We start from the raw sequence: 11,159 nt of genomic DNA, 5'->3' as shown, positions 1-11,159 counted from the left end.
CACAAATGCATTAACTAGTTTTTCAGCATAATTCAAAGGTGGGAAGTTTCTAATTTTAGCAGTCATGCATTTTTTTTTATGTTAGTGTTGTTCCACTGATTTTTATTAAAAAAAATCTTTAACAGTATGGTTTATTTTTGGGTCATTACTATGTCTCAGTCTCAGCTGCATAACTGTGTATGGCTAGAAAGCTTGAATAACAGTTAATATACTTATAATAAGGTGCAGATTTTCACCAATACCTAGTTGGTTAATGGCATGCATATTTGTAGCACACCGGTACCTATTAAAGCCTTAGTTTCCATGGACACTCTTTTTTTTTTTTTTTTTTTTTTTGTAAATAACTAAATTACAGCAAGTTTAGTCAATTTGTTCCTGGCTTGAAGAAAAGCTTAAAAAGATCTCTCAAGTGACCCTAAGAAGAGAGAGTTCAGTTGTAGTCACCTAACGCTTATTTTAAAAAAAGAGAATGATTAAAAAAAATACCCATTTTTTTCCCCTTTAAGTTGTAACTCATTACAGGCTCTGTTCATTGCAGTGTGTTTGTGCTATGATGGATTTCCTAAGTATAAAAAGGATGGAAACGAATAACTGTGCAGTTTAATAAGTCTCAGAGTAGTTATGAGCCATGCCTCGCATTAAACTGGGGGATACTAAACATTGTCTTTTTAACTAATTGAGTTATTTGGTCATTAAAATTTATGGTTTTGTATTTTATTACGTAAGAATGGCGCATATTTATCAGGGTCTTGTTTTGTGGTACCTGCTCATGTTAAGAGGATACTAGTTTTATAATGACAAAAGATACTACTGATGTGAACAATAGTTATTGTTGAATACAGTATATGTACCTTTAATATAAAGTTGTTTTGTTGCATATTGCTTTAAAGTAATGGCTTAGGAATGTTTTTTGAAATTCCAGTTTAAAACCATTCCAAGAGCACAAAACCGTACCGATCTGCTGCACAGCTGTAATCCATTATCAAGAGGAAGAACGTGCCAGGCATGAAAGCAGACAATAGAATCAAAATAAATTCAATGAACATCTGAACCAGATAATCAATTTATTGTATTGTACAGGCTCACGCAGCTTTGGTAATTCGCTGGAGTCCGAGGAGCAAATGGGCTCCTTAAAAGGAATTCCATGGATCTTATTGATTAGGAGCTGAAATGCGGGGAGGGGGATTTAGAAGAGAGATTGTGTGTGCGTTATAGGTGTAATAATGTTTACCATAACAGGCTGTTTTTCTTGACTCTGCAACTGTACAGCTTATTTATGCAGTGGAAGTAGTCAGCAATGCTGGAATGAAGGTTTCAGAGATGGAGTTTGGTATCATCAGAATAATTTTTAGCATTTGCACCGGTTATCCTGGAGTTAGAAGGTGATGCATTACACAGGACTCGAGTTCTGTCTGGTAGAACTATCGCACACTTACACTTTTACTGGTTCGACTCAGCAGACTCACAGTGTACACCTCAGCTTGAAGGTCACTTAAAGTCTTAGCTCTAAACCCTTTGACAGATTTGTATCTTTATTCTCCATCTGTACTATGAGGGGTTTTTCTGGATGTATCCATGTCCGTCTCATTTCTCTCCCACTCTATCCCTCCTGTTACCAGCAACACAAATGTTTACCAAGACAGAACAGATGGAGGAGAATAGACTAATATCGGAAATTACTTCCATCTGCTTGTGTGCAGTTGTCAATATCTGAGTCCACTGCTGAAATTAGACCCGTCAACCAGTGTCCAGACTGTTCTGCTATCATCAAGTCATCCATCCTGCCAGTCTGGTAGTCAGAAAAGCAGCCAGTGATAGCAGCCACACGAAAAATTCAATTCCAAAACTTGAAATCACAAGCAAGAGCCAGATGTTTTAGTAAAAGTCTTGGCAAGGATGAATGCTTGCCAAACTGAAATACTTTCTACTTTAGCTCAATATATTCGTGAAGCTGTCCTTCTATGGACACAATGCAGCAACTTAACCTGCTGTAATTCAGTGAAGGTGAGGAGATACTCTGAGGGAATGTACTGAGAGCTGCTGATTCTGATACAGTGTGAATAATCATCGTTCTACGTTGAATAAAAAAACTAAAAAGTTAGTAGAAATGAGCCCAGTTGAACATTTTTTTTGCTTTAGTTTTGAGCTGAAAGTGGTCATATATTAAAAATGTACAAATTATTATAATTAAATAATAATTAAAGGGCCTATATGGATAATATCTTTGGTAATATTCTGTGATGGATTTCATTGTTTTGTGATTCAACTTGTGGTGGTGATTTTTTTTAATTCTAAATATTAACCCATGCAGTTACATGCTTTCATGCACATTTGTGAAGCTCAAATGTGGATGAGAGACCGTATTTATGCAGAGAGTTGGAAATTCACTAGCAAGGACACAAATGTAAATGACTAATGACCATCCATCCATCCATCCATTCGCTTCCGCTTCTCCTTTTCAGGGTCGCGGGGGGCGCTGGAGCCTATCCCAGCTGTCATAGGGCGAGAGGCGGGGTACAGCTAATGACCAATAATAACAAAGCAACAAGTTAGGCCAGAGGCTGTGGTTTGAGGAAGGCCTCATCGAGGATCAGCTCCCAGCTCCACCGAAGATGCGTATGACAGAGGTTGACAACAGATGATTTAAAAAAAAATAAAAATAAAGAAAAAAAGAATCGAGCTGTTTTCACCTTCTAATACTTGACACTTCTGGCTCCTCCCCCTTTAGTCAGGTGGGTGGTATTAGCCAAACCAAACCATTAAACACAACTTAGGTATATGTGCAAGTAATGAGCATGCCACCATGCCATAAAGTGCACAAGCTTGGATTTGAAAACTTCCTCGTATCTTTCTGTAACATTAGTTTCGTTCAAGTCTTTCTTTGTGAGGGAACTTTGACCTAGAAGCTGATGGTGAGATTAGTCATTTGAATTGCTTTGTTGACGGTAAATATAGTTTCTCTTCTTGAAGATCAGTCTTTTTAGCTAAGGTGACCAAGGAATGATTATGGGTTCAAGTCCCTAAAGCAGCAGGTCCAGCGTTATTGATTGTCCTGCCCTGTAACCCTGCATGCCCTGCAACATGCCGAATGTCTCAACAGCACCAAACCGCTCACTACTTCTTCTTTTCCATCCCTCGACCTCCATGTGGATGGACCTTCAGGTTTTTTGTTTTTTTCCCCTCCATAGCCACATCACATCAGTGCTTGGGGATGTGATGGCAGGGTGGGGATTTGAGGTGAAAGAGCTGTGGTGATCATGGGAGTGTGGAAAACCATCCTCGGTGCAAAGCAATCATAGCCGGCCCTCGATCATCCTGCCCCTCTGATACCTCTATCCAACCTTTCTCAACCCATCACCTCACAGAGTTGCCTCTCTCCTCTTCCATTATTCCCAGCTCACTAGTCAGAAAATTAGGGTAACACTTGGCAGCCCCCCCACCTCTCCCTACTGCTATTTCTCCCTCCACCTTCCCTCTTTCTATTTCTCACCCATTACTCCCAGTTCACTGGTTGGTATATGGAGGGTGACACTAGGCCAATTCAATCTCTCGTCCTCGTCAGGTACTAAGCCTGCTGGAGTGCTGCAGCCTCTCACATCCATATATACCCGTCCAGCAGGTTGTCACCCTGTTTTCTGCATTTCACACTTTCGCTGCCCTCCTGTGCTGCACAGAACTTTCTATTTCCTCATTTGTCACTCCTGTTTTCCATTTACTCATTTTTTTTTAAACCTTACCTCTGACTTTTTCAGCCCCGGGTGTTTCAGGGAAGGTGTTTTAAAGATGGCCTTGTTGTAATGAAGTAGTGTTGTGCTTTATTGTGCAGCTGCACCGGTTGGAAAAGTTGATGTTACAAAGAGTTTCCTGTGAGGTTGTGTGTTTTGTGAGATAACGAAGCCGGTGAGCCAAATTAAACTTAATACATTAAAGTGTGCATTTTGGCTGCCTTTGATGTACGACATTGAATAATGCAGGTTGCAGAGTAAAATAAACCAGTTATGTCTTTACTGCAGCTAAGCTCTGCAGAGTGACATGCGCTTAGAGGCAGGGATTTCCCTCCTTGATTTCCTGAATGGCTTCAGGTCTGCTTGACTGGCTTCAACTGGAAGAAGCTTACAGGTTCAGCTAATCTTTTACCAGTGCGACTGTTTACTTAATATTTTTGACCTGGTTATTTGGTTACATCATGTCAGGAAACGCCTCTCATTAAAGACGATCGGCTTTTGTAACTTGTCTCTTGACAGTATAAACGGGAGCTGTGGAGGTAGCCCATGAAGCTTATTTTATTTCAACACAGATTAGGAGCTAAGCAGCATTTGCATAAGTTGGCAAAGTTAATAGGCTGACTTGCAGCCAAATACAATGAGAGGTCCAGGTCCAGTAAGCCAGAGTTGCACATTAGTTGGAAAATTCACTATTAGCCAGTTTCCACATTAAAAAAAAAAAAAAATCCAGCTTGGAATGCGGAATTAGAAAACTAACAAATTTGGCAAGATGCAGATGTAGGATTTTCTTTTTTAACTTTAAGGTGATGACATGTTTTTTCTCTCTCTTCCGTTTGATGTCTGAACTGTTCAGCTGGTTGAGGCCTGAATCTTTTGAGGCAATTTCACTAGGCTCATTAAAAACTTTCATCATTTCTCCTTCTGTTTTGAGACCTTTTCTGGTCCCACATAGATCTTTAGTTCCAATAAGATGCAGGAAATATCCCCTTCTTGGTCTCTAGAACCTTAAGACAACAAAATACATTTGCTCTGTTTTGTTGTGTACTTCCTTCTCGAATAATCTTTTTTATTCTATCACCATTTTCTGTTCTCATTCATACAGTTTTTATGCCCTGTCACTTTTATAGTACAAGTAATTTTTCAGTTAATAGGATACTGTTTGTGTTCTCATGTTTTATTTTTATACATTACGGGTCTGGGGTATATCTCACTGTATTTGTGTATTGTATAAACCGAATCTTAGGATGTTGCTTCAAAAATGTGATGTAATATCTCAAGAACCAATCCTCTACATTCTAAATTGTAACAATGAATGATGTAAAAACAGTGGCTTAGGACTATAATTTTTAAGGATGCCATTGGCATACCTACTTGCTTAAATACCTGACTCCATCCAGTGCTACTATCTGCTGCTCACGACGGATCAACCAGCTTTTTGTACCTCAGCTTTCATCCTCAATTCTCAGTTGGCAGGGATGTTTCTTTATGCTTTGCTAGCCGGTGTCAGCCTCTATGATGACGTTAATGGCTTTAGCTGAATTGGATGTCATTGCTGTGTGATAGTCTTCAGATACATTATGATTGCTGGATGCAAATTTACATATTTATTTAGAGGTTTACCCTTGAAGCCACTTGCATTCAGATCCAGATCCACGGTTTCCTTTATCTTCCCCAATGGTACTGTGGGCAGGATTGATTGAATGAATGAATCCATATTTTGACTAATTTGGACACTTAAAGTCTAAAATTATGTGGACAACCTTTTTTAAAGATTTAAAGATGATGGTGTTTCTTATCATCGGAGAGATCTTGCAGCTACAGTACAGTTCTATCCCTTGTGTATCCTGGCATGTATAAAGTCAACAGCAAGGGAGTAATGAGAAATCCCAGAGTACAATTGACTCTTTGTCATGCATTATTGTGTGGCTTTTCTTTGCTGCTTTGTCTGGCACCCCACAGTGGGGGATTTGCGATGGCCTCTACGTCCCTGAACATACCCTGTAGCGACTGTCACGGGAATTGAAAAGGAAATTAGTGCCATCCAGCTCATAAAGACACAGTGTAGTCTTTATAAGCTGATTGTTATGGAATTGTGTTACTTTGCTTGCACTGTAGGTAGGTTTTTCTCACAAACTGGCACAATAAGGAACAACGAGACTCGTGAAATGCTTGGTTTCATAATAAAGTTTATTCTATATTACAAATAGTATTTTGTTCTTGACTGCAAAATAGGAATGCATTATATTTACATACACAGGTATACAATTAATTATAACAAAGTTAGAGAAGCTCGCCTTATATCCCCCAGGTTTCGTTTTCATCTCTCAATAAGATACTCTTTATCTTTCAAATATGATCTAGTAAAAGTCTTTTCTAGCATGTTTGTGTAACATCTGCTATAACACTGAGCTAGGAGGACATTTTTAGTTCCTACAAAACGTTTGAAGGTGGAAACTTTATCTGTGCTCTTGGCAACGCTAGGTGGCTACTACCAGACGACCTTTGTTGCCCGGGAAGTGACAGGGTGAGGGGGGGAGAAATGAAAGACAGGATGAGACACCGGGGGAGCAGACTTGCAATCACAGCCAAGGGCTCTCACCTTATTTAGTAACACACAGCTGGGAACAGAAACCTGGATGTCCCTAAAATTAATCCTAAATTGAAATAATAGAAGTTCTGTATGCTGCATGAGATGTGATCAAAAAGTTCTGTGAATTTGGAAATGAAGATGAACAACCATATATGATTAACACTAGCTGATAACCCTGAAGGTGAAATCCCAAAAGTCCAATTTGCACATTCAGAGTGTGTATATAGTAGAGCCCAAACTTGCATGGAACAAATGTTCCAGTAGGTTCTGTATCCTAAATATAAACTCAGGGTTCAGACTTTCCTTGTCTGAAGTGTGGTGTGTGCCACGCAGTGCACTCGAAACGCAGGGGTTCTGTGGCCACACAAAGTCTGTTCGCTCAACATTTGCCAGACTTGCCTTACTGTGACTTCCTCCAGATCTGCTAATTGAAACTCAACTTGAAAGGTTGGTTTTGAGATGCAGTGGAGGACATCCAGTGTACACTGCAGAGATAAACATGCACAAAGACATAATTCCCAAAACCTTTTGATCACCTCTCAAAAAGCTGCAGAAAGTTGTTAACACACAATGACCCCTCTAAAAAAAGGAGTCACTTGCTAAACTCAGTCTAAAACACAAGTCTAATAAAGCTAATGCGCCTCTCCTGCTATGGATGATAAATTAGAGGTATAGGCCTACTTAATTTGTTCTTGGTGTTCATTTTCACATCTTGCGCTGGCAAATTGAGGCAATCCTTCGTTGCTTTTTAGGACGTGAACCTGCATCTAATCACACCCGTCTGTTTTCATAACTGCACATATTCTGTTCTTTAAAAAAAAAATGGGCAGGCTTCATCACTGTAAAGGAGGGATTTTTTGTTCTGGGAAGTTGAGCATTTATCACGATGAAATACTCTAACGCAGTTTTCAATAGGAAAAAATAAAACCAATAAAAAGAACAAATGTTCTGCCTGACCAGATTTAAACTGCAGAGGCGGCACAGCTGTCACACACAAAGAGTGCTGGTCTATAATGGAGGACACAGTAAATGGGACAAGAAAATCCAAAATGGGGTACATGCTGTCTTTAAATGACATCCAGAAAATGAGCAGTTGTGTTGGAAATGACTTCAAAAGCCCCTAGCAGTTGTAGATGTCTCTAAATATCTTTTTGCAAGGCAATTCAATTTCATACCATCCAAACAGGTCAACATGCAAAGGTATACAGTAACTCCTTTATTTAGCATCTATCACGTCACAAAAATCATAGGGACGAGACTGTGTCATAGGGGGACTGGTCTGGATAAAGGTTCCACCTTAAACGAAAGTTATAGTTTTTATAACATGAACAATCCACTTTTTCCATCTTGATTCTTCCAAGCAAAAGAAAGATAAAAGAACACATCCACATCATCATTGCAAGGCTTAATTTTCTTATTTTTCACTTTTTTTTTTTTTTAAATAAGTTTCTTAAATTGTTTACGTTTTACATGCGCTTAAAAAGCCAATAAAGGACCCAAGGTGGACCTAGGGCGGTCTTCACACATTCACATCACCACATGGGGCACGTTGTCAAGGCAAAAGAAAGGGCAGAGGTCAAAATGTACGGAGGGCGCCTCCATCTTTCCATCGCTCTCTCCCATAGTGGGGATTCACATCCAACAAGTCTTATCTATGTCCATCATTTTCTGTTTATCTTGCCGTGATGCTCACGTCTTGCTCTGCTTTATCAGATCTTTTTTTTTTTTTAAATTTCTTTTCTTTTTTCCTCTTTTTTTTTTTGAGGTTTGGAGAAGGCCGCCCCCTGCCGCCACTGAGGACAACTACACTAATACAGACAAGAGCGCCTCAAACAGTTACACACTCAGGAGTTGGGGTTTTTGCCGTATGCAACTAGCTACCATCTCCAATGCTTGTGCAAAACAGAAAAACTGGTAAGTCAGGAGCTGGACGAAAAAGGGGGTGAACGGTGTGCCGAGAGCCAGAGAGACCCGGGATGATGAAAAGAGAAAGGAGGATCGGATCACCTCGCCCACAGAGCCTCTCACCTCGACACACTGAGGTCAGAAAAATCACACATGTTGCTTAAAGTTCAAGTCACAATATTTTTTTTTTTTTGTCTTAGAAGTGGTTGTCTTATACATAGTCCTTTGTTTGTCAGTTCCTCAGTGGCACTTTATAAATACATTTTTGACCATTTTTGAAAATTTCAAGCTCCTTTGGTTTTTGGCTGACCAACTAAGTCCGTGTCATTTGATTTCTTCACACAAAAGTCTTAAACTTGGGACATTCCGGGAAAGAAGTGCTACTCTCACAACAGAGCCTCTTTAGGTAGCACACGCTGTATTGAATCATTCTTGTTTTTCTTGATCAAGCAGTTTCTTACCCAGTGCATTTCAGTCAGCTCTTCCCTTTACGTCCTCCATTGTTGGCGTAGAAATCTGGGCAGTCAGGATGTTGGGTAGCTGCTGAGTGTGTGTGCGTTTTGTGTGCATGTGTGTGCTTTGATAGACCGTCGCAGCGGCGACACAAGGTTGGAAGTGGCAAGAGCCAGGCAAAGACTGCTACTGGTGTTTGGAGCAGCAGTCAAAACACTGTCTTCCAGAGTTGGTTGTGTGCTTTTTCTTTTTTTACAAAGGATCCAACTTGGGCGGGGGCTCCAGGGTTTCATCTAATAGCTTAATTTTGCAGTAGCTATATAAGCCAAATGGAAGCAGAAATCATGAGCACTTTCTTAAATGTATGCTGGGCCAGGTAAAAATGTGTGCATGTCGCAAAGGGCTATAGGCTGGGGATGCTCTGGTTTGTAAAGTTCATCATGGTTCAGTAAAGGAAAAGTTCAGAGAAGCGATAATCCTTCCCTTCCCCCATCAGTCTTTTTCTTAAATACAACTCCAGCTACATTAAAGAACACAAGAACATTCTAGGCTTGCCTGGATTTGCCCCAGATTTCACGGATATGTATGCTTTGCTTGAAGGTACAGTGTAAACTTGGCAAACCATCCTTGCATGAATTTTCTTCAGAGGTGTTCATTTGGCTTGCAGTCATCAGTGTTGATGCTTCCTCTTGATTCTGTATATTTAATATAGAACTACAATAAACTGAACTCTAGAGATGGTTTTATTTTAACTATCCTATTCTGAAAAGTTCTCAACAAAATGGACACCCAACATTGTGGTTTTTAAAGAATTACCTATCGGTGTAAATTCTTGAAGGCAACATAAAAATGTTTTTCCCCTCTTTCCTTCCAACAGGGGGGATCGACACATTGCCAATATGGCCAGCTTTCAAGCAATCACCCCTTGAAGCTTCTCTGTGGTGAAGCTGAGGGATCCCCCACATTGCACTGTGGGAAACGCTAACCTCAGCTCCGGGCCACCCCTCGCATAACTTCAGGTAAACTAGTCTATGCAGCAGAGTGAATGGGAAGAAAAAAACAACAACAACAAAAAACAAAAACAGGAAGCAGAAAAAAAGTTAGAGGAAGAATTCATCTCTGAAAGGCTGAGGGAGGAAGTCACATGATGAAAAAAGATGGGGACAGGTCTTCGCTCAGGCACGGCTCGGTTTCTGACGGGGTCTCTTCCCAGTGCACCCTGGGAAGTGCGGTTCTCAGCTCTCCAGACTCATGAAGGCCACCACCTGCTCCAGCTTAAAGGCCAGCCTCTGTTTCCTGGCTGCATCGTCCTGCTCCAGTGCGCACACAATCTGCCGGCGTGACCGTGAAAAAGACACACAACGCTATTACTAAAAGCACTCAACATAACAGGACTTTAAAAATCCAGCAAATTACTATTTGTGTTACTATAGAAATTGATTGTAGCTATTGATATACTGGCTTGGATTTGGGGAGTGCTTGAGCTTGACTGTCCCACTGTACCCAGCTGGCCTACACTCACTGTTCTTGGCTTCAGGTAGTCCCTTTTACTTCCCACATTTTAATACACTATCTGTTCTTTCATTGACTTTTCATGAGTTTTGGGGGTTAAATGCCTGGGCGTGGTACGATTTGCCTCTTATAAGTACCCCCTTAGTTAGCGACAGCACTGATGTGTTGCCCAAAGGTGTAATAGGTCCCAGCATTACGTACCTCCTCAGTGTATTTCCCCACATAGGAGTAGATCTCGCTGAGAGAGCTCATGGTGTTGAACTCATTCATGTGCATCCGCGACTGCTCTGCCAGGTAGGCATTCATGTCTTGGTCACTGATCGCTGGCATCTTGTTAATGTCTGAGTAGTATCTGTGAAGAGAGGGCAGGAGGAACAATACAAAGCATTAAGGTGTGTTTACAGCAGCAAAAAAAAAAAAAGATGCTAAAAGGAAAAGTGCTAAATGATTTTGAAAGCAGAATATGCCCAGTTATGTATTTTTACACAGATGTTTACTTCGGAGTTCATCGTTTATGAATGCCTGACTAATGCGTGGAGCATAGAGACGAAAAGCACGTTTCATAGTAAAGTGACCTAAATGGAACCTGTAGATGCAGAGAGGCCTCATGTTTTAAAATGGAACACTGCAGCAGCATACAGTATACTCACACACGCCGCACTGAGCTAAAGGCAATCAGTCACTGTCAGCAGCAGCTGTGTTGCCCATATCAACTGTGTTGATTAAAGCTGCTTATTTACATATTAAATTCCTGGAGCTACAGCCACTTGGGGACAGGCCCGTTGTATGGATGGATAATTCTGGGAGTGCGTGTGATGATATTTGCCAGGAAACAAGCTGTCAGAGCTAACAGAGCAAAGGAGAAGGCAGGTGGGTGTTACTCACAGAGGTCATAGCTGTATTGACACTGCACAGTACTGAAAGCTAGAGCTCTGACCTGGGCCCTGTTAGTGTCATGAACATGAGAATGGACT

The 11,159-nt window shown here is 40.7% G+C and overlaps 1 protein-coding gene across 4 annotated transcripts in view; it reads right to left on the bottom strand.

Annotated features, from left to right (window-relative positions):
- Positions 1-5,894: 5,894 nt before the first annotated feature.
- The window catches only part of plxna4 (plexin A4), a 241,294-nt gene continuing 236,029 nt past the window's right edge, over positions 5,895-11,159 (bottom strand). For all 4 annotated transcript variants that reach the window (XM_026146289.1, XM_026146292.1, XM_026146293.1 and 1 more), the window contains exons 31-32: positions 10,387-10,537; positions 5,895-10,004 (exon numbers count right to left, since the gene is read on the bottom strand). In XM_026146289.1, coding sequence (XP_026002074.1) covers positions 9,909-10,004; positions 10,387-10,537 — 247 coding nt within the window. In that variant the 3' untranslated portion in view covers positions 5,895-9,908. The remainder of the gene's footprint in view (positions 10,005-10,386; positions 10,538-11,159) is intronic.

The sequence above is a fragment of the Astatotilapia calliptera genome, chromosome 17 (genome assembly GCF_900246225.1).
Source record: "Astatotilapia calliptera chromosome 17, fAstCal1.2, whole genome shotgun sequence".
NCBI lineage: Eukaryota > Metazoa > Chordata > Actinopteri > Cichliformes > Cichlidae > Astatotilapia > Astatotilapia calliptera.
This window is presented reverse-complemented; position numbering and strand designations above follow the sequence as displayed.